The following is a 23,633-nucleotide window of genomic DNA, read 5'->3' as shown; positions in this document are numbered from 1 at the left end:
CTTAATTTACTTGCCATTTCAAAATGCCTAAAAATCACTGACAATGTAGCAGGCTAAAATAATGTACGCTTTGGGGAAAAAACTGGATCTTCAAAAATCAGATTTTCACAAGAATCAGTAAGTTGCTTTTTTGTTTGTTTTTAAAGTGTTTTTTGGAACACCCTGAAATCAGCATACATGCCAGGTTTAAAAATCCAGTCTGAAAACAATAATATATTATGCTCTTTGACGCTGAACAACAGATGATTCCCCATAGGCCATTCAACCCAAGTACACCTGCCTAAGAAGAAATTTTCATTTGCACAGCTTCCACAGAAGGAATGTCAAATGCAGAATATTGTACACCAGACCAATACAAATGAAAAGGTGGATCTGACTGTACCAACATCTGAGAAACAGTAAAAATGACACCTATAAACCATTCATAAGTGGCAGCTGTGAAGTAAAAGTCTAGGGGTCTAGGATTCAACTTAAAACTCGGCGGGCATAAAGAGAGGGTTTACAGGCAAAGAAAATGTTAACTTTGTGATTTAAAAATCCTTGTGTTGCATCTTTAATGCACTCCCTTGAAAGGCTCTTCCTGACAAGTTGCCAGTCGAGTTTGACTCCTGCGAGGAATCAAGTGGAAGATCCGTTCCCTGTCTGATACACTAGGGAGAATCAAATGAATTCTTGAAGTTATTTTAGAAGACTATGTCAGCTTTATGTAAAAAAAAAAAAGCGAACAAGTTTTTCTTTCCTTATCTATTCTGTTTTCATTCCCAAAAGTTTCAAAAGCCCTCAAGTATACTAAATGTTTTTTATTAATTTATTTATCTTTTTTATCTTCTCCGGAAGTACGTTAAAATTCAAAAAAAAATCTGAAGGTCTGAAAACTTCAGGAATTGCCGGTCCTTATATAACCTGACCAAGATTTTAGAAAAGAATGGCACATATTAACTAATATCTACCACTGTGGTGGAGGTCACTCTATAACTTGTGAACATTCTGAAGGAATTGTTTTTATCTGTTATAGATACATCATACTTGATCTATATTTACTTTTACGCTAAATAAGAAACAATGTCAAAGATAGATACAAAATAAGTAAGTCAAAGTTCATAAATACACTTTTTATCTTTAAATAATTCTGTGGAAGAGTATTTAACTTAAATATTTCTAACCAAAAACCTCCTGCAAGCAGAGTTCAATATTGTCACAGATGTGACAGGAGACTGTTTACCATCCTGTTATCTTAATTACAGTACATGTCATTGGACCAGATCTTTGAACTACATAATTATGTGAGTGGTTCAGCTCTCTAATGGTCCTTAGTACACTTTCCTGAACAGCCCATCATTTCATTAGTATAGCAAGGGACTGGAGATGGCTGATCACAAGAACGTTTGATTACATTTTCTTATTAATTAGTTTCTCACAGTGAGATTTATTATTAATGAAGTCGTACTGTGCATTCATTTAATTTAAGCAAATGCTTATATGACTCCAAGACCATTTCAACTGAGCACGGAGAGGAAAGCTACCCCTGATATGTGGTAATTAATAATTCTCTCTTATGAATGATGAAGGGGAAAAAGGCTAACTCATGTTCCTTTGGTTTTGCTTGCATAAAAGGAGCATGTAAAACAACAAAAATAATTCAGTAAATTCAACAAAGGATGGTAAGTTCTCACTGACTGAGGTCTGTTTGGAATATACAAATAATTGGCACTACAGAGGAACACAAATATCTGAAAAATATATATTTGTTGCTCTGGAGAATCTTGGTGAACACAGTGTACAGTGAACCAATTCATTTGAACAACAGTACAATTCAATAGATTATGTGTTCATCCGATCCTACCTGAATGTAAGCAGTTACAAAACATTAATCATACAAAAAAGTCAGTATGATTATACTCTTTCACTGTAGCATACACAACTGTATACACAGCACTGTAATTTTTACAAGTACATTTCTATAACACATACAGTAGGATAAAACTAAGCAACATAGAATATTCACTTAAAATGTAATTTATACTGAATATATTAACATGCTTTGACAAATACAAACACAAATACTGTATATTAGGAAGCAAGTACATAAAATGATAAATGAATCATCCAGACTTGAGAGGTGTTTACTTGGACTTCTTTTTAATTATTCAGTGATGTTTTTTTTCTTTTTTATGTCAATTCAGCCCAAGAAAAATGTATGTAACATTAAAGTGCACACAGTAAATTCTTTAACTGGGCAGACATTTCAACTTTAGTTTTTATTAACTAAATTATTTTAATTAAGGACAACCTATTGGTACAACATGTGTTTAAGGGATGATAAGGCTCATGCATCCTAAACCTGCTCTGCCTGATGTTGTCCTGCTGCCACCAGCCTCTGTTCCTCATTAATATCTCTGCCGATTCCTCGCAAAGCTTGTAGTGGTTCAAATAAATCTTCATTTGTCCGACATTCTACCTTAGCATGCCTTAGATTATTGAATTGATTCCAGCAAGCATCTTTTGCAAGTCACAATCCTTTTTGGTTGTCTTTTCAAACAATGAATCACTTTGCATTTTCATTGTCAGGTATCCTTAAATACATTTTGTATGATAACCGCACAAACACACTTTTACATTCTCAGCTCTATACTTCTACACATACCTACCGATAAACAAAAAGAAATGATGACTTGATTTAATCTTTTTTTTGTGTGCTTAGACCAAATCAAACAAACAATAATCTGTCAACATATGCAGCGTAGCAGGACTAATCCTATAGTTGAAGAAAGATAATATAATAGGTGTACACATGTTTATGTGATGACATTTTATAGAATCCCTGTCCAAATACTTTTCCATGAACTATATTCAAAAGGGATCTGGAGCCTGAAGAGAAGCAGGAAAGTAAAATTTTGATTAAAACAGGCATGCTAGGTAAGCTACATCCTTGGCAGGTAAATGAATGACTCATCTGTGCAAGAAAATTATGTTTAAGCCCTAATTAATCAAAGCCTGATCAACTTCCAAAAATTTAAAAAACCATTTAGCTTCAACAAGTAAATCCATCCAGGCACCTAATTAGCCGATTTTCTGAAAAGGCGGCATTTTTCATAAGATTTGTTTAGTGCTGTTTTTTTTCGTTCCTATTTTTATAATGGCTAAGAAGAAAGATGAGATCACACTTACAAAAAGGTAAAAAAAAACATGAATAAGGCTTATTGACAAGGGTTTCATCTTAGCTAATGAGACTAAAATGCAGTACAAGGGGCTGTCTCAAGTTTCTGGATAAGCATACTGGATTTACACCAAAGCAGTCTGGCTCAAATCCCATTAACAATGCAACACAAATTTTTCGAATTAACTTGAGAAGTCACACTCCACATTGAATTACCTTGTAGCAGATGTTTCTATACTTAAATGGTGTGCCTTTAGTGGCTCTTCCATTTTGTGAGGAAGTCAATAGAGGGTGCTATCATTACAGCTTTGTACTGTATCTGACCAGTCAGTCCTGAATGTAATCTAGGTTTGGACTTCAAAAGATCAAGAACTGTAAAGGTACTTTTCTACTTCTACATAAAAAGCGAAAACTCTCATATATAAAATATGGTTTTCTATTTAACTTTTATACTGTAGGTAACTGTTTCTAATGACCTAGATTGATTTAATTGTGACCAGTTAATGAGGTGATTGGTTAAACTAAATAATTTAAAGATCATCTGGAGCAAACATTAGAATGCCCTTAAGCCCTAAAGCACCAGCTTTTCCTTAATTTAACAAAGTACTTACAGTAGTTGATCAATAACTTGTTTAAAAACAGTGATTTTTAGGGTGACCTTAAATTGGACTGCTGCTCTCCTGGACTAGCTAGGGCTGCAGACCCTTGTTATGAAACACATTCCAATATATCATAAATAAACACTGATTTGTTAGTGATCAGAATAAAACAGGTTAAGAGATTATTTCTAGTTTAATAGTTTAGTTTAATTCATCTCATGAGAGATTCATAAACAAGAGAGAAAAGTACTGTACAGTATAACTTTGGAATATGTTGCATAAAAAGGCAGAAAGGTACTATATCCAACAAACACCAAAACACATAGCCTACAAGACAAAAAATGGCAGAGACAGGAGAGAACAATTTAAACACCAATACGGGCACTGCAAGAGGTCTTGACTGTCCATGCAAGAGGTTTCTACATTGCAGATCAAAAGGAAGATGATTAACTATAGTAGGGTTGTAACCCTGGTGTCCTGGCCAAATTTCCCATTGGCCCTTACCAATCATGGCCTCCTAATAATCCCCATCTACGAATTGGCTTCATTACTCTGCTCTCCTCCCCACTGATAGCTGATGTGTGGTGAGTGTTCTGGCGCACTATAGCTGCCGTCGCATCATCCAGGTGGATGCTGTACATTGGTGGTGGTGGAGGGGAGTCCCTATTAACTGTAAAGCGCTTTAAGTGGAGTGTCCAGAAAAGTGCTATATAAGTGTAAGCAATTATTATTATTATTACAGTATTTGAGGTGACACCAAAGAAAGCCAATGTGCTCAGCAGGAAACTTTGCAAAGTCAAAAAAAACCAAAGTGCAGGACCATTGGATGAGACTCTGGTACTGCTTCACCAACTTCAAGAGCCTTAGTCATTGCAGGGATCACATCATGTGAAAAAGCTGGTTTCTTATTTTCCCTCTTCTTCAGTGGACAATTTACTGTGTCTTTTATAATTTTAACAAAATGTTTCCAAGCTGATGAAAAAGTAAATAGATATTCTGAAGAGTATTTAGCTTTAGAGAATTTTGCTTTAGTCAGTAAAGGATTCACGGTATTTTTATAAAGATCAGCATATGATCTCCTAGGCAACTATTAAGTGCCGTTCAACACAAGAAATAATAAAAATGTTGGACATGTCAGTTGACACATCAGTCAATGGCATATTTAAGATTTTGTACATATTTGTATGTAATACTGTAGATTACTTTATTTTTAAATCAGGTCAAATGAAAATGCACTCATTCATGACTAATAAACAATAAAATAACATGAATATGGAAAAGATATTTAAACATTGAGCCAACAGTGACCTCGCATATGGAAACAAACAAGCAAAAACAGAATATAAAGTCTTGCCACAGCATAAAATATAATCTCAGGTTGTGAACAAAAAAATGTGAACAATTCTATAAAAAGTATGAGGTGTGACAGGAATAAATATTGACATTTCTATCAGAACTTAATACAAAGCAGCTGTGATCTGTGTATCTGTAAAAATAATACACATAAATACAGTAAGGTGTCATACAATGCGGCATGCAGCATGTGTGCATATACTGTATATATATTTCCTTTTTTTTTCGGACTAACCCTTGTGAGACTGAGCTGGAGCAAATCCAGTTGTCTATTCTTTCTTTATGATCTCTCTCACCCACGCTGGTTAATTTGCAGCACTGGGGGTTAGAGATTCGGGCAGAAGCATTGTGTGCGGAAAGCTAAGTCTCTTTGCTCCGTATCTTGTCAGACTACCGGCAGGGCTGAGGTCGAAGGTTGAAGCAGGCTATAATGTGACATGGTCCGAAAAGAAAAGGAGTCCTCTCCTGAGGCAATACTTAGTTCCAGGGTTAGAAGAAATCAAGCAAAGATTTTTCTATTATTAGTTTGACAGGAAGAGTGTTGGACGGAAAGTGTCTACGGGTAAACACTAAACTAGATATTGGCAGAAACACTAATTAAAAAATGCAAAAAAGTTAGTATATTAGCACAAAACCCCAGAAACGTTGCTCTGTATAGGTGCAGCTATTCTATTTTTGTCATATTGGACATACCTTTAAACAAAAGAAAATAAAATTAATCTCAATATTCCATCTTTTTTTATTTAACATATTTTGGAAAATTATTACATACTACATACTGTATAAAGAACATGTTTTACATATGATTTTAATGGGCTGTGGTGAATTACAGCTACGGAACATTTTACAGAGTACAACATAAAATGAAACATGTTCTCTGAAAGACAGCATGCAACACAAAAATGAAACCAGACAAATAATCTAATGTTGGCTGTTGATCAAAACACATTCGCCCTTCAAGGGCTCTGTACTAAAGGAAAACAGAAAACAATGCCATGGATTGTGATAGGTGCAAACATTTCTATAGCTTCTGATGCTAATCCAAGGAGGGCCCTAATATTAAAAAAAATGTTGTTTTTTTTTCGGAATGTGGAGAATGTAAGAGGGAAATAAAGGAAAACTGTACATTAGCCCTTGGCAAATTACTCTATATAAAAATATACAGTAAAGCTTTGTCCAGCTCTATCTTAGTCTAGTAAGATAAGAGACTTTATAAGAAACATTTAAATATATTCAGCACATTCGCAAATAGTACAAAAAAACAGCAGAATACTGTTCCTGAAAATCCAGAGACACGTGCTGACACTCGTACTCCAATATTCATTTTTAGGAGTAGAATTTTAGAAAATGCCAAGAGAAGAAAGCCCTGACTCACAAACAGTACATGCAATCTGAAGTGACCTTGCAAAACCTCACAAGGCTCATGAAATATTGACAGCTGTTTGCATGTTCTGAAATACATCTGTGGAGGAATCTGCAAGCTCCTAAATCCTATTATGCAGTTTATTAGATGACCCCAGTATGTCATAAAAGCAAAGCCTGCACAATCAGAAAAAGTCTTTCTGCCATTAAATGATGTGTTTGAAATCTTTGCTCTTGATTATACCGATTTACCTCCTTAAATCAAAATGTGATGCTGCACTGTGGCAGGTTTCGATAAAACTCTGAAAGACTTGCTTGTATACAGATGCTTAATCGCACTCACCCAAGTGTACTCTTCACACTTACTTTCTACCGACTACAGAAAGAGCAACACCACTCAAAGCAAATCAAGCAAAATACGTACAGTACATGCACAAGCATTGCTATTTTGAACGCGTCTCAAAGAAGTGTTTGTTCATAATAGCCAATTTCTTAAAAAATACTTCATGAATAATGGCACATCCCATGGCACCAGAACTCAGAGTCAATCAGCTCTGAAAATGGGAACATAAAAATACCTGGAGAGATTCTTAACAATGTCACATAATCTCTTGAAACAACAATGGACATGTCAGAAAGAAGTCAGAAAAAAAACAACCTTCCTTTCAGAGCAATGATAGAAAGGGACACCAACTGTCAACAACCTGTATTCCAGCCAAAGAAGTTTAAAAATGAGATATTTTAGACAGCACATAAATAAAACAGGAGATTTTCAGAGTGTGTGTGTGTCTGTAACTTATATATTGTGTAATTTTGTATGCATAGTGCAAATGTTTACTTAATGTCTAATGCCACCATCCACATATCTACTTTAGGTGCTGGACTAGAAAATTGTGAAACTACACTACTAAAATGAAAATTAAAAAAGTAAGACAGAGATCTCAACCTTCAAAAATCATTTCAATCAATTTTGAGTATATTACTGTTTTTATTCAGTACCTTCAGTACAGGATTTTCTGTGCTAGCAGGGCAGTTCAAATATAATTAAATCTGAGAATCGTTGCAAATACACTGTACAGTATATACACTGTATGGACATAGGTATGCTTTTAGATACTATATCTCAATATGTAAATATTGTCAAATTTGCCAAATCAAAATTAAGACAAAATGAAGACTAATTATGTAATGTCTCTTTAGCAGGATAATCTCAAATACAATAAATTCAAATGATGAAATCTTAAAATTATTTTTAACCATAGCTGTACAGTAACAGTAGAAATATGAACACCAACCAAGACTCTGCAATTAATTTTGTAGTTTCAGTTTTATCAGCTATTTCGTTACAGAACATAGACTAGTTTTAATATTACTGCTGTCTCAGAGTCATTTTAACCAGACACCCATGAGTAAAATAATCATTTAGACAATACAGGGTCCAATGGTTTTAATGCACTTCAAAGATTCACAAGTATTAAAGAGAAGGATTTACTTAGCATTGAAGAAGTTTTATCATCATATTAAAGGAAACTAAAATCCTGCTTTTAAAGATGAAAATTCTGTATATACAAAAATGTTTTATATTAAAAAATATATTCCTGTGTATATAAAATGTGTATTATGTGTACACATAATATTAGAACCTACAGAATGTAAAATCCCCCTATGAATCTTTCCTAATTTATGATTTATACATGTATCATAGTTCTTCATTTTGTACAGTGTTGCTTTTAATTTATGAGTATCATGATTTAATACACACATGGTAATGTATATCATAAACATTCACCTACATCTATGTAACAATCTAATAATTGAGTACTAGAGAGTGAAATTGTTCATATTATTTCATATTTTATGTTGGTCTTTTAGAAATCCTAATCCTAATCTCCTTAATCTTTTTTATCCTGAATAAAAAGCAAACTTTTTGTGGTTAATTATTCATTTTCGCATATAAACTGTTTTCCAGAAAGTACCATTTAGATCCTTTCAAAACATTATTGATGTCTGCCTCTCTTTTGAGTTTTATCGGCTCAAGAATAAATGGGATTCTGCTACATAAATTGAATTTTCATATTCTCTTTTGTTTTTTCCAGCAACTGTCCACCAGCAAACTGCTGAGTGATCTATGTCAATCATGTACATCATGTATCTAGACACATGAGAAGAATGAATATTTAAATGTACAGTATGCTGGACTGGCAGAGAGCTGTCCAGCAGTCTGTAACAACTGTCATTTTCTTTTACACTTTATATACTGTACATGAATGTATGCAGATTGCTCTGAAAATAATGGTTTAATATACTATACTGTGTATCATATATGTAATTAATATACATACTGTAAATAATCAACCAGCAAGTATTTCTTGTCAAACAAATCGTATTGTATATATTTGCAAACTCCTGCAGTAAAATAGAAAGATTTTAATCAAAGAATTCATTAAATGATAATTGCATCCCTAATTACCATAACACCACAGAAGTTCAACAAGTATTAGAAACAAAAATAGATGAGTGATTCTGATGATTCAATGTTACTCCTACTGCACCTAATAATAACCTATAAACAACACCAGGTTGCAAACCATGGGAGACTGAGCTGTTTTTTACCCACCCAAGCTCTGGAATTTTCTTCCCTCCTCAGCCAAAAACTGTTCTCTCTTTTTTCTTTATTTTTCTGTGCCTTAGTACGCACGGTGTTTTTATTTATTCTATTTTGGTACAGCAACATCCTTGTATTGTAACATTTGTACAGTGAATTGAGAAGCATGGAATAGCAATTTATAAGCAAAAATCGATTTAATTTCATATTTAATGTATCTAACCGCCTTTACATCAACAAGAACTACAATTCCTACCAACAAAGTTTGCAGCTAAGTATCCAAATTCTGTTAGCAAGGTGTTTGCCCGTTGATCCAACTTAAATATGGCAAGAGTTGTGGATGCATATAAAGTATTCCAAATTTAGTAGAATATATTTTACATCAAAGCAAATGTCAACACCATTTATACCATCTAATGTATGAATATATTTCCTAAAAATTAAAGTGTTTTATTAGTCATTTTATTTTTGTCTTTTAAGCTATATATACAGTACAGTATACAGTATAGTGTAATGAATCATTGATCATTTAACAATGAAAACAAATAATATTATGATATAACAACAACAACAATAATAATAAATAATAATAATAATATGTGATTATAACATAATATACGTTATATAATATATTTAATAATATAATAATATATAATATTATATGGCAATATTTCCTATTTGTTAAAGGCATTTGTTACACACAATCTCCAATAGCTTCAAAGTAGTCTTAAGCAATACATAATATTCATTACTAACAATGCCTCTATACTTAATATTTTAAGCATATATATTATTATTCCTAAATATTGCAGTTATGGGGCAATACCTCCATCCAGGGATTGTATTCTTTCTTGTGTTACATTAGATGACAAAATGTTGCAAAACCTTCACACACTTTAATATGTTATGTATTGCAAAGTACAAAAAGAGGTCGAGTTTGAATGATTTGTAGAGCAATTAGCTAAAAATGCAATTATCAGTTTACAGTTTGAAAAAAAAGCCTTTTTAGGAGGTGTTTTCTCATGTGTTGATCTGTTGAATACTTGGATAAATTGTAACTGTCAAATACAGTACCCCTGATGCCGCTGTTCACAGCTTCACAATCACTTGGTTAAAGGATTTAACGTTGTTAAGATTTCTGATTTCAATGAATTAAAACTTTTTTTCTTTCAAAATGGCAACAGGGTTAAGTCAATATGAAAGCTAAAATGAATATGAAAGCTAAAATAATCAGGAGTTTAATAATTTTCTACAAATCAAGGTTTAAAATACATTCCTAAGCACATAACCATGAAAAAAACTGCATAGAGCAAAATGATGATTGTTGTAACCTAAATAATAATGCTCATTATCTGAAAAATCTTAATGATTCTTTCTTTTCATTAAAATACATTAGTAAACTGGCAGTACAATAAAAGTAAAGACATAACCCTTTATATTTGTTATGTAACATTTTATTTGCATGTTTTTTGATAATTATTATTTCAAATTTTATAAGTATGTTTTAATCTGTTGTTGAAGAGTCATTCTACTCGGCACATTTCAGCCTTATATATTATGTTGAATATTTATGAGATTATAAAATTAAATGTGTACAGACGTATTTCGATTCTCAACTTCATCAATATGTCTAACCAACAGCGCACCCTTTTGCAAGTATATCCCTGTAGACAAATTATCGACAGCAGAAAATACGTTATGTATTTTTTAATGAAAGGTGTTATTGAAACATTTTTTTCTTCATCATAGTGAATAATTTTCAAAGCTGGGGGGCACTGAAGCCATCAGAATAAGGGCCTAAATGAGAGACACATTGATTTTTTCCCAAACTAAACAAATAGATCCAAAACAAAATCCACTTACTTAGCCTGAACAAGCATGAACCTTTGTTGCTACTGTACATTAGCTCTTCGGAAGGTGTGCTTAATACTGTCCTGCAAACCTGATGAGAATTTGCCTGTGGCTACTGCTGGGTAAATGGGGGACCAGAGCTGGGATACGTCTTTGTGGGCGTGGTGCTGTGGAATCGACGTACCTGATTCGTCGTCGGACTTGTTCTCATTTTCAGAGTCGGTCAAGGTCAGGGCCGAGTTCTCCCGACTGGAAAGTCCGGAGCTACGACGGGATTTAATCCCCCTGCCCCACAGACGGATGGCGTGCTCTGGAGACATGGCCCCCTCGGTGTCTGAATCGGCATCGGAGCCCACGCTCAACGAATAGCCGCGATGCAGCAGTCCGATGTCTGAACAGTAGCCGCTCTGGTGAGGGGTGGGCTCGCATATTCCCAGTTCAGCCAGAGTAAAACTCCCTGCAACACCACAGGAGGAGGGAAAAATGGCATGAACGCGTTTTTCTGTAAAACACTCCATGACTTTCGTTGTATCTCTTATAACAATTGTTTTACACTGGGATCTTCTCTCTGACCCAACGGAGGTAAATATGTCATGTGTTCAGTTCTTTATTCAGTTAGGGACATTCTGGAAAAAAAAAACTTGTTAGTTTTGTCTTTTATTCATCCTCGCCGCATTAATAATGCAAGTTCCCTCCTGATCTACAGAACAGGAACAACTTTTGGCAACATCTGATTTGACATATAAGAACAAAAGTTCAGTTATCACTTCATGATTGTCTCAAACCCCCCTTAAAGGAATTAAATAATCATGAGTTGTACATGAGAAGGGTTATTGTTAAAGACTATGGGAGAAAGTGCTGCAGTCCTATCTGTTAATCTATGGAACAGCAGTTAATTGTTGATCTTAAATGTTCTCTCCTGAAATACTGAATAGAGTAGATTATATTGAAAAACAGAGTTACATCAATTACCTTATCTACCTGCTTTTAAAACTAACCTAACATTTCACAGCCAGATCTTTCAAAACTTTACACCCCACAACAATACAGTAAAATTTAGATTTAAAACCAGTGTTTGGCTGCAAATAAATGGATTAAAGCTTTCAGAGTCTGTGAAAGACAGTTGTAGGAGACACTAATGAAAATAAGGAGGTGGAGGGATACGTACTTGGAAAGAATAATGTTCAAGAGAGATTACAAATCAAAACACTTATCCTGGTTTGTCTACATTCTACAACCAAGAACTAAATTACCAACGGAAATGCCTTTTTATGGTTTTAAAATAAAGCTCGATGACAAGATTAGTAAAGAAAGTATTATGCCTCAGTCACAAGTAATGTGATATATTCATTTGAAGAAAAGGGTAAAATTAACTTGTAATATTTAGGCTTACCTGAATATTTTATTCCATTTACAAATCATTTTATAAATTATACACTGGTAAAATATAATGTCAGATGTCATTGACAAAACAAATACCATGGAATGGTAAAAAATAATCAGAATTAAACTACTCCAAAGGAAATCAATAAAGCACATTGAAAGTTCAATTAAATTTAAGACGAGAAAAAAAAACAATTAAGGGAAAAGAAACAACACATTTATTTTTTACTAATTAAACCAGTTTTGTTGTTGCAATCTCTAACAATCAGCCAAAATAGGCATTCATTTAATTAACAGTTTGGGAGAATCTTTATTATGGGAATATGAACTCATAATAAAAATCAAACAAATTACTGTACTTCAATTTTGATTAATCCGTGTACAAATATAATAAAAATTAAAACTGCTTCAAACTGTCTTACTGTACTTTACTTACAGCCATTGGAATGACAGCATTTGTGCTGGGTTCAGTGTTTTATTTCTGGAGTTTCAAAATACCTATCCACTAGAATTTTTAATATACAGAAATAATCTTTAAATTTACATACAATATAAAATACAATGCTTGTATAAATATACTGTATGTACATTAAATGTTGTTTGTATATTTTAAAATACACAGCTTTGGTTCTTTCAACAATCTTTTTTATTTTATTTTTTATTTCTCTTTAAATTCCCTCTATCATATTTATGTATTAGATTTTATATGTATTATTGTAAATACACTCAAGGGTGCTTGGAAAGATATTAATCTCCAATTTCAGAAAATGAGACACCACTCCCATTGCTCCAAAGTAAAATCTATCTTGACAACATTCAAATGGACAATTCTTTTTTTTTTCTTTGTGTTTTTGTGTACTGCACACAAGGAATCTAAATTCAAGGACAACATAATCTTATTTTAATAAAGATAAAAAATTTGCTACTGACTTCACACCATATTTCTGGTGCAGGAGAATAATGAACAAAAGGAAACTTCTGAGTGTTCTGTATTTTAAAAGCACTGGTATCAGTTATTTTTCATCACTTGTGTTGTGGTCTGAACTTTACTCACCACCCTACTATATACAGTATACACATATAAATTGGTTTTGCTTAAAAATATGAATGCTCTGTTTTAGATTTTAATACATAATTGAGTATTTCCCCAATTTATTACACTGGAAACTTGTTTGGATTATTTATGCTGCATACATGAGAGAAGGAAATTGAGGCCAATTGGGGCAAGCTTCGCTAGAGCTAGGATAAGCAAGAACATGGTATGACTCTGTAATTATTGCTGAAAAAAGAAAAATACTGTGTGAAATCAATTACATCTGAGATGTAATAAAATAATTATATGATGCTGGTCACGAATTTCCTGAATTGCTGCAAACTTGTCAACAGCCGTATGAATATGATTACTGTACCTGAGCCAAAATACTAAATCAGATTATGTATTGTGATTAAAATATATCAGCAAAATACTCAGAATATTAAGTGACATTGGTGTCTTGAAGTAGCATAATGAATACCTAATTGAATGAACTATAAGGCCAGGAAAGGGAAAGGATGTAGGACAACATTTGAGATCAATATTTGCGTGAGTATACACAGTGAACTAGGTCCATGCCATTAAGTGGTCTACAAGTTAGGATACCTCATTTGTGTCGAGGAGAAGTGGTTAGGGTTCAGACCTCCAGACTGAAGGGTCACTGGTTCAGATCCTATATAGAGACATTGATGTACTGTAGCACACTTGATTTATTTCACTCAAATTGCTCTACCAAATATCCTGATGTATTTAAGAGGTCTTAAAATTGTTCTTAACTGACTTAACCAGTTAAATAAAGGATGAAAGTAATTTATATATACAGTATAAAAGGTCTTGAATTAAGGTAAATATTCCAAATATTACTGTATATTTACAGTTTGCAAAAAATATTTTAAGGGTTGAATGTTAAGGTACAGTAAGTCTACTGTGGCCTTACATTACTCCAATGGAGAATGAACATGAAGTGAAGAAAGATAACTTATTCTTGAAAAAAAAACACAGTATAATAACTATGTTAAGCCATATCCCATTGCTTATCATGAAAAAGGACAGTTCAAACAAGTGAAGTGAATTTAGGATTCTCTGTGATTGTAAGAATTAAGACCAGAATTCATCATCACGCTTCTTTACAAGGCCAGTGATTTATCACTTGACATATGACTCAAATTTAAATCCTACACAGAAAAAAAAAATTACTTTAACTTACTGATAATAAATAAAGGTTTTACAAAAGCGTACTGTGGGTTTTAAAGACTGCTTTTTATGGTTCTAAGAAATACTTTATTTATTATGCATCATATTTAAATATCTTTATAAATATAACGATTTTTTCAGAAGAAAGGGGTATACTATAGACATATCAGAAGGAACAATTTTCTTTTCAGCATAAATCTGAAAAAATGTAAAATGTTAGCCAGAAACCAGGGAGATATTCTTCTTACTATTTCGTTTCTGTGTCTGAAAGGGGTGGCAGAAATACCCATGGACAAAAAGACAAGCTGAATTTGTCGATAAAATCTTTCCTACTGGAACTACAAAGAAGAGCATATTGTACCGTAATAAAACAAAATACTAAAAGATGAATTCTTCACACTCTAGTTGAATATCTTCTGACAAAAATGTAATAAAAAAGATTCATTCTAAAGATAGATACCCATTAATAAAAAAAATCATCTTTTTATTCTCAGAAGCTTGCACTGAGTTATACAGGTGAGAGAGACAGACTGTGAAATCAAACCTATAATTCCAATAAATTTAATGAAGTATTACCCTCTTTTGTGGATTCTTATCTAATTCCCTCTCTTTGCGCATTTTTATAGGAAGGACTGTGGGAAATCTTGGGTAATATTCAAATATTTCAATCATCTAGTATATCGTGAGCAAGACTCATATATCAATGGAAGGGACTATAATAGCCCACAGGTGCAGTATATACTGTACTGTCTATTGCTTCTTCAGCTTTTTAAACAGGGGATAACGTAAGTCCAAATTAATGAAGAGGAGATTGAATTTTTAAGAACAATTATAGGAAGGATAATAAGGAAGTCTGAAAGGCTTTGTCTTGGGCTCTGCTCAGTGCTCTCATCCTGTACCTGGTAACTTAACTATGAAGCAGGTCACAGTAAAAGGAAGGTTGATGTTTCAGTTAGAAATCTTTAAATTTACCCGAGCCACTTTTTGCTCAAGTTTCTTTTCATTCATTTATTAAGTTCTTTTTAGACAGGCTAATGGCTACTTTTTTAACCCACACTGTTCATATAATAGTCCCTTGATGGAAACTGCCTTTAGCAAAAATCCACAAATCTTCCCCTTCTTCATTTCAGACGTTTATTGTTTTTTCTAATTCCTTCTGAGACTTCACTCACTATAAGCTCCCTTTAATGATGAGCCCAAACACTAGTTTTCAGCTCTCTGATTGATTCAGTTTTCATTTAGCTATGTTTCCTTTCGTCAATATTCTTGCTAAACAGATGTCCGCCCCCTACTGCTCTGAATGATCTGAGATGCAAACGGTAGACTTTCATCTCATATTCTCTTATTCCTACTGGAAAAAAAAATCTGCCTATTTTACATATTATGCCACATGAAATACAGAGCAAGATTAAGCAAGGCTGTTTGTCCATTAGAAAAATGGAAAATCACAAAACACCGTCAAAAAGAAATGCACTTGAGAACCATTGACAATTTAATCAGATCTGCATCTCACACATTCATTTCTCACTTCCTACAGCCATTCGACATGTCAAAAGCTCAAGAAATTAGACTGACAGGCAATTATATTACATTTATTTCAGCTATAATTATGTGCTATATAGAAGATGGCCACATTGAAATAAGCAGCCCTGACAGCAGTGTTGCATGCACAAAACACCACAGACAAAAATATACGGTAGCAGCACCCAGCATCTTAGCCATGTGCATACTGTATATCCAGGCCTAATTCAAAGCCAAATCCAAAAAGATAAGTACAGAGTTGAGAATAGTGGGAAAACTGGACAGTTCCTTAGCATGCGTGTTGGGGAGAAGGCAGCTCATTTTTGAAGATCATCAAGCTCTTGAAATTGTATGGCTTAAATTGAAATTTTCAAAAAAATTTCCACACAGCTCACGCTACTGTTTTTTTTTTTATTTCTCACTTGTTGCATTACCTACAATGTTTCCACAGGTTTCTATATTTTCTACTCAGATTGTTTTGTCTCATTTTGTTTTTGATAACTTTGTCAAACCAATTTAATATTGTTGTAAATAGCCTCTGAAAATCTTTAATTAGATTACAGGAGAAGAGGGGAAATCTCAATATTGCAAACATATTAGCAGTGCATTTGGGAGACACTTTGTAGACTGCCGCTTGTATAAATTTCACATATTCCCCCCAGGGAATTGTCAGAAGTATTTTCAATAAATTTCGAATGACAAAAAAGTGTGAAAGAATCAAGAAAAATATAAAAAGATGGTAGCATAAAATTACTGATTTAAATACTAAACATTAGGCAAATAAAAATAAGCCTTTGAAGCTATTGCATGACTAACTTTTCCTTAGAGGTTATCTGTTTATGCCCCAATATTTTTGCTAGCTCACAGGAATCTGCCCCTCACCCTGAATGTAATATATTCTATGACACCTATAACAGTGACATTTCATACTGGTATTTAAAAATGTCAAGGACTGCCTTTTTCACAACTTAGGTCTAAGATCCTTCTAGCAAGCAGATAATTAACATACTTGTGAAAAATTTGGTAAAAATAAAAACATAAGAATTAACTTAGAAAACAGGAGTGTTTTACGTTCAATTCTAAACCAATTCATATATTCACAGAATTTTACAAACTGAGCAGAAGTTCAAGGATTTAAGTTAAATCAGAAAATATGAATTGCTTCTTCAAAATTACAGACATGTTTATACTTTGTAGTTTCATAAGTCTAATAATAAGAATATAATAAAAATAAGATTGGATGAGCATACAAAGGACATTTGAAGCTTTTTTTTACACTATTATGAACCTTTAGCTGTCAGCTAAAATGGTCAATGGTTTTCTTTCTGTCAGTAAGTGTGCAGAATTAACATTTATCATCTTGTAAATTATTACCAAGAAGTGCATTTGATAGACTGGCAAACAAACAACAGAATGCAAGAGAATTGCAAGGAAGCAATGGCTGAGGTTCAGAAAATTAAACCTGAAACCAAACCACACTAACATCAGTATTTTCTCCTACTGTGCCACAAGCACTTAACTTTTGATTGTTCTCATTCAGCTACGTTAGAGTGGTCGTGTCATTCAGAATCCTGAAGTGTTTCAACGATTAAAAGAAAACGTGAACAAATGTAACACTGACATCAGCTCCTAAGAGATTAAAGCATTTGAATGAACAAGATGGAGGCAGATTATCTGGAACAAAGTCCTATAAATTGACACCCAAAGGTCTGAAAGGAAAAGCATCAGTTCGCCCTGGCCAGATAGCAGAGCATATAACCAAATATCCACTGAGGCATCACCTTTTCAACCTGCCAGAGAGTGTGCAGATTCCACATTAGTTTTATCAGTCACCTGCTAATTATCAAAATGCGTTCATCGAGTTCATGTAGGACAACCATCCTTACAGGGAGGGTCAGCCAATGATGACGATGATGATGATTATTATTGTTGTTGCCGTTGTTGTGATATACTGTACTGTACAAGCTTGATCTAAATGGACTGAATCGTTACAATTTCACTTCAATTCTATTTCTTTGTCATTCTTTGAATGTAAAAAGAAATGAAGGGGTGAGACAAATATTCATGTAGCAACTTGTTTGGTGCTGTATACTACTTCATCCCTTTTAAACACCTCTAAAATTAATATATTTAAGAATATTTATGTTTTAGATTTAGGTTTAAATACTTTTGACTTTAGGTTCTATTTTAACATTTCTGTAGACCAAAAGGGGAGTAATATTATTGTACATGCTCTGAAATCCATTGCAGAAACAATGGAATAAAAAAGAAAAGTCACGCGAACCACATTTACATTTTTATAATTCTACCTTTAAGTAATCAAGAAATACAATGTTCTATTTTTTTATGGATTGAACAAGCATACATTACAAATTTGCGTGAGACTGGTTCTAATTGCCACCTATGGTCTTCTTTTCCTCTTTTATGGGAAGCTTTTCCACATTGTTGTGCAGTACACTTTTAGATGGCAAAAATACAGAATTCTTATTTATCAGTAAATTCTCGAATGATTTTTATGCTAACCACAATTATAGTACAATTCATACACTACATTTTTTGTATCCTTACCATTCTTAAGCATTTAAAAATGACAGTATATGCAGTAAATTTTAAATACTAACTGTTTTCAGCATGTCTTTATGTGTTTCCTGATGAAGGACACCTGCTGATGAAATGTTATTCAATAAAGAAACTTAATAAAAGACTGCAACACAATACAAATTTTAGCCACATACAGCTGCAAATTATTATTTAATAAACATCAATTCCTTTCACTGTGTCATTGTAAATGTGCCCTATGATATGATATGAAATACCATAGTAAAGTTTTTTAAATAGTAAAAAGCTTTATAGATTTATAGATTTCCTTTCAGCAGCCGCTTTTGAATTTAGTTATTGAGAACTTTTTTTTAAAAAAATGTAAGTTTATCTCCTATAACTTTGAAATTAGTATTTCAGGTTATTTCCTTTTCATTGCAAGGTTCTGTTCCTCTGCCGTTGATAGATACTCTCAGGTATCACTGCACACATTTTATAAATACAGCATGTCCCCTGGTAGAGCAGAAAAACCCCAAACCTGAACTTTTATGCTAACCCTAGCAAAAGCTGTTAATGTTAGAGCCAACAGCATCTGGATTAGAACATTAATAATTTCTGGGAAAATGCTCTCTCTTCAGTGTTAGATGATTAATGTAAGTTAACATACTGCCAAAAACAGTAGCATTAAGATTTAAGAAGTCAGATGCCTTGGTATAATTTTACAGCGCAATGTTTCCTTTTCCTGCAGAACAATTAAAGCTGATTTCCAAATCCTTTAATATGGAAAATCTGTGCCCGCGCTGCAGTGCAATTTTGTGTCTCTGTTGAAGTAAGACATGAAGGAAAGCTTGCAATACTTTATTTCTCCTTGAGCGATCTCTTTGTAAAGCACTGAAATAGTACATATAACATAATAACAATATTATATATTCTTACTTTGTGGGCTTCTGTAGAAGTTAAAACAAAAATCAATGTCACTGAGGGGAAGTGATGTATGTAGAGGTTTGGAGAAGTAAGGCAACAAAAGCATTATTTTAACTGCTTCCATGCCTACACAAAAGCAGCATGATATAATGCAAAGAGGTTTCACATGAATGATCTAATTTCATTCTGGACAGGGGCTAAAATGCCCTTCAGGGTTTCAGCATCCTCAATTAAGTACTTTCGGTGGGACTAGATAGCATAGTGAGCTAATTTTCTAGCTTTACACCCCTGGAAGTCTATGTTAAAACACATTTAGGTCACAAGTGTGACAAATTAATGTCCTTTGTTATGTGCTTGGTTATATCAATTTATCGTTCAAATACCAGAAAGGCAGAGTGTAAGTCAGGCCAATTGGACAATTGGGCATGAAAACTCACATGTAGAACAAAAAAGACAGGTAATGGATGGGCATGAGAACTAAACAGTGCTCTCCTCCAGAGAAGGATTACACATGGGCATGGCTAAGAAAAATTAGTTATTATTATTAATGACATATAGCTAATTTTAATAATATAATTGTATAATTTAAATACAACTGATTACATTTAAAAAAGATCAATGCATTAGTATTGCAATTATACAAATTAACTACAGCACATCATCTATATATAGTCATAATAATGTAAAATGCAATACACATAAATAACAACAAATAATGCAATTAAATGACAATAATGGAATAAAATAAACTAAAGATATCAATAATAATGTGGTCAGGAAAGAGAAAAAAAAACTTAACTTGAGATCTGCAATCACAGAAGATGGCAAGTTCCGTAAACCTGATAAATCACAAATGCTTATCTGAACAGCTGAGTCTTGAGAACTCACTGGGATACAAACTTAAGAACCATGTCGCCCTGAGAGCTGCTGGTATTTTGATCCACCATTGAGGAGGAAGGATGGAGAAGCAGTGGACTCTGCACGATGGAGATCAGAGAAAAGGAAGGGCTAGACTGCCAACACAAGACAAACGGAGTGAGTGAGATGGGGTGTAAGCAGTGATAAGAGGCTGAAAACAGAACATTGCCAATATCTCAGCTCCACAAGTGAGGACCTACACTTATGCTGCCACCAATGTTGCGTGTTTCAGAAGTATGGGAATAAACAGAATTATCAACAGATGCACTTTTTTATCTCAGATTACAGTGTATATGACCAACAGTGCATGTGTTCATCCAACACCTCAGTTGTGTCTGCAAAACCTTCACAACGAATAATGAAAATTCGCTGTAAAAAAATAACTTCAGCCTCATGTTTGCTTGCTAATAATCAGACACAATATGAATCCCGAGGCTCAGCAATAACAAATGTTTTTTTTTTTGCTGCCAGGGTTAGCCTGGGTAAGTATTTAGAGGATTAGACACTTGGACACGGTTTCAGGCGACGTTCACTTGTGTTTCTGTGCATCACCAGATAAACACTTCAAAGCAACAAGCTCATAAATATGAAATTAAAAGCCAAAGAGTGGTTACGCAAGGCTTTCAGATATAAATCTCTTTGTTCCTCTCCGAAGTAAGGGGTTGATTGACATAATGAGTCACAGATATTGTCATGGGACTTAGTGTGTTATATCCTTCTTTCTCCTCAGGAGCCAGTTATATATATCAAAGAAGCTAGCTGGAGGAGTACAATATGTGATCTGCAAACATGCTACACATAAACATGAGGTACCTGTAAGACCAGCACTAAAATTTAGTTTTAATCATGGCAAAGAGTTCTCTCTTGCATCCCAGCCTCTATACTTTCTGTATCTTCAATCTGAAGGGTATAATTTGTTTGACGCTTACATGTATATTTAAGAAACCCAACAAAGAAGTTTTATGTTAATACAATTTAATTCAGATGCTAGGGTTGAAAATACTAGTATCAGAAATATATCTTTCCTTAATATGGTTGAAATAAAAAAGACTGCAGCTCCAATAATTATTCTACTCTTCACTTGTACCGATACATTGTAATATTATTTTTTGTAACTAATTTTCAATTAAAAACATTCTAGGTGTTTTTTTTTCCAATTTGGGCATGCATCCAGTTTCACAGCCACTAACAGCATCCCACTCACATACAGAAACATACTGTTACTTTTAAATTTAACATTGAATTTAAATTTAAAATAATTATAAAAAATTCCACGCCTTTAACAAAAATAATTTACTGTACTATACTGAAATCAATATACATTTTGTCTTCTCAACCTTCTGCTTTTTGTTGTGTAGTACAGTATGTGGTACAGTAGATTAATCCCCTGCTTAAAACCTTTACACTCACAAAACATTGACAACAGTGCACCATGTTTTCCCCATGCTTTTTTCATTTATCTGCTCTTAGCCATGTTTTAATAGACATCTGCTATTCTTTTATCAAGCAATGTTGCAGTAAACTTTTGTTAGCAAAGTAATCCTCAATGATCCTTGTCAACGCCAATAATTCGACATTTGGTCTAATTTGCTAAAGCAGCATCCTTTCTCTGCAGTGACCATTAGTTCATTCATCTGCCTAATCTCCTTTATACTCTTCACTGTTGGCAAATTCTTTTGCTTTGATGACAACTTTAGTTTCATGCTTAGTCACAGGATGCAGTTTAAACATGGCGTTTTCTATGCATGCCCCGACTATCAGAATTCATACAGATACCGACATCTGGAATTGAAATGCTTTAGTTCCTCAAATATTTCTTGATCTTGAATTTAAATAGATGACACTGTGAAAACAATACAATGTCTGAAATACTGTAAATTTGTCAAAGTGTTAATCCTAATTCCTCACAATAGGTAAGTGAGCAGGAAGGAATACACTGTATGCATGCATAATATAAACTATAAACTAAACTATACTGTATATACAGTATGTAAAGTACTAGATCTACATATTCAAATCTATAGATCAAAAATGCAAAAATGTTAAAGTTTGGCTCCTAATTGCATTGAAATATGTGAGAATTTTATAATTATGTATTATGTATATCCACTTGATTATATTACACAGTATATTATTTTGCTTAAGATCTACTGTATATTCTCATTTGATGATGTGGTGTGTACTAGCAAAATTATATAACATAACATATTAATCAGCTCAACTGTAATGTTTTATAAGTTAATTATTTCTCTATCTGGTACTTCAGTTAAACAGAAAGTTAAAAATCAGCTTTGTTTTTATACATATTTTCTGCACATCTCCATCTTTAGTATTTACTCACAAAATGTATTTTTCTAAATGATCTAATTTTTTTCAAAGCCAAATGTTGATTTTAAGCCAAAAGCAAAGGCTACATTCCATTTTAGGCCCAACAACAAAAAACATATATATTTAAAATATTTTTTTCAAACCCCAAAAAAAACACAGATTGGATTTCTTTTGTTTAAAGAAATACTACAGACTGCAGAGTGACTATAGTGATAAGTAACTACATGTATTCATGCATTCCTGTCTTCTCATTTTTCATAAACAGAAATGTCCAACTCTTTCCATGAAGCTGCTGAATTGTAATGATGGCACCAAACAGAAGACAGGTCTTTCTGAACTCCACAAACATCTTGTGTTTAATTTAGAGCACTGAATATTTTATAATCACCACACGTTAATGATGCAAGAATCTTCTCAGAATAAGAAGCTTTTTTGCTGTTGTTCTTTTATTTTTTTTTTCCACACAGTTGTTGGCAACTATTAAGACAGTTGCTGGTGTCCCACAGCAGGATGAATAATATGCATTACTTCATCCAGTAAGTTAAACAAAAACAAATGACCATTAGCTTATTAAGACTGGCAATTAAAAATGTTCAATGACAGAAGAATAAGGCTCTTTGAGAGTAATTAAATAAAAAGAAAATGCAGATGAAGTTATCACTTCTAGTTTGAAAAAATAAATGAGCTATATAAATACTAAATACAAAGTGTCCTTTATTTGCAACATCTATGTGCATATGCATAATACAATATTCAGGTTAGCATTTTTATAATACATTGTATTACATGTATTTCATTGAATGAGTTATTTTTGGTTCATTTGCTTTATTCATTTTTGAATACAAGTCATACGTACAGTATATTATT

The 23,633-nt window shown here is 33.2% G+C and overlaps 1 protein-coding gene across 10 annotated transcripts in view; it reads right to left on the bottom strand.

Moving 5' to 3' along the window:
• LOC102695531 (teneurin-2) overlaps positions 1–23,633 on the bottom strand; it is an 822,495-nt gene that overhangs the window by 291,990 nt on the left and 506,872 nt on the right. For all 10 annotated transcript variants that reach the window (XM_015349967.2, XM_015349971.2, XM_069196089.1 and 7 more), the window contains one exon: positions 11,112–11,384. In XM_015349967.2, coding sequence (XP_015205453.2) covers positions 11,112–11,384 — 273 coding nt within the window. The remainder of the gene's footprint in view (positions 1–11,111; positions 11,385–23,633) is intronic.

This window comes from Lepisosteus oculatus, chromosome 11 (genome assembly GCF_040954835.1).
Source record: "Lepisosteus oculatus isolate fLepOcu1 chromosome 11, fLepOcu1.hap2, whole genome shotgun sequence".
Classification (NCBI taxonomy): domain Eukaryota; kingdom Metazoa; phylum Chordata; class Actinopteri; order Semionotiformes; family Lepisosteidae; genus Lepisosteus; species Lepisosteus oculatus.
Note: the sequence above shows the minus strand (reverse complement) of the source record. Positions and strands in the feature narration are given on the sequence as shown.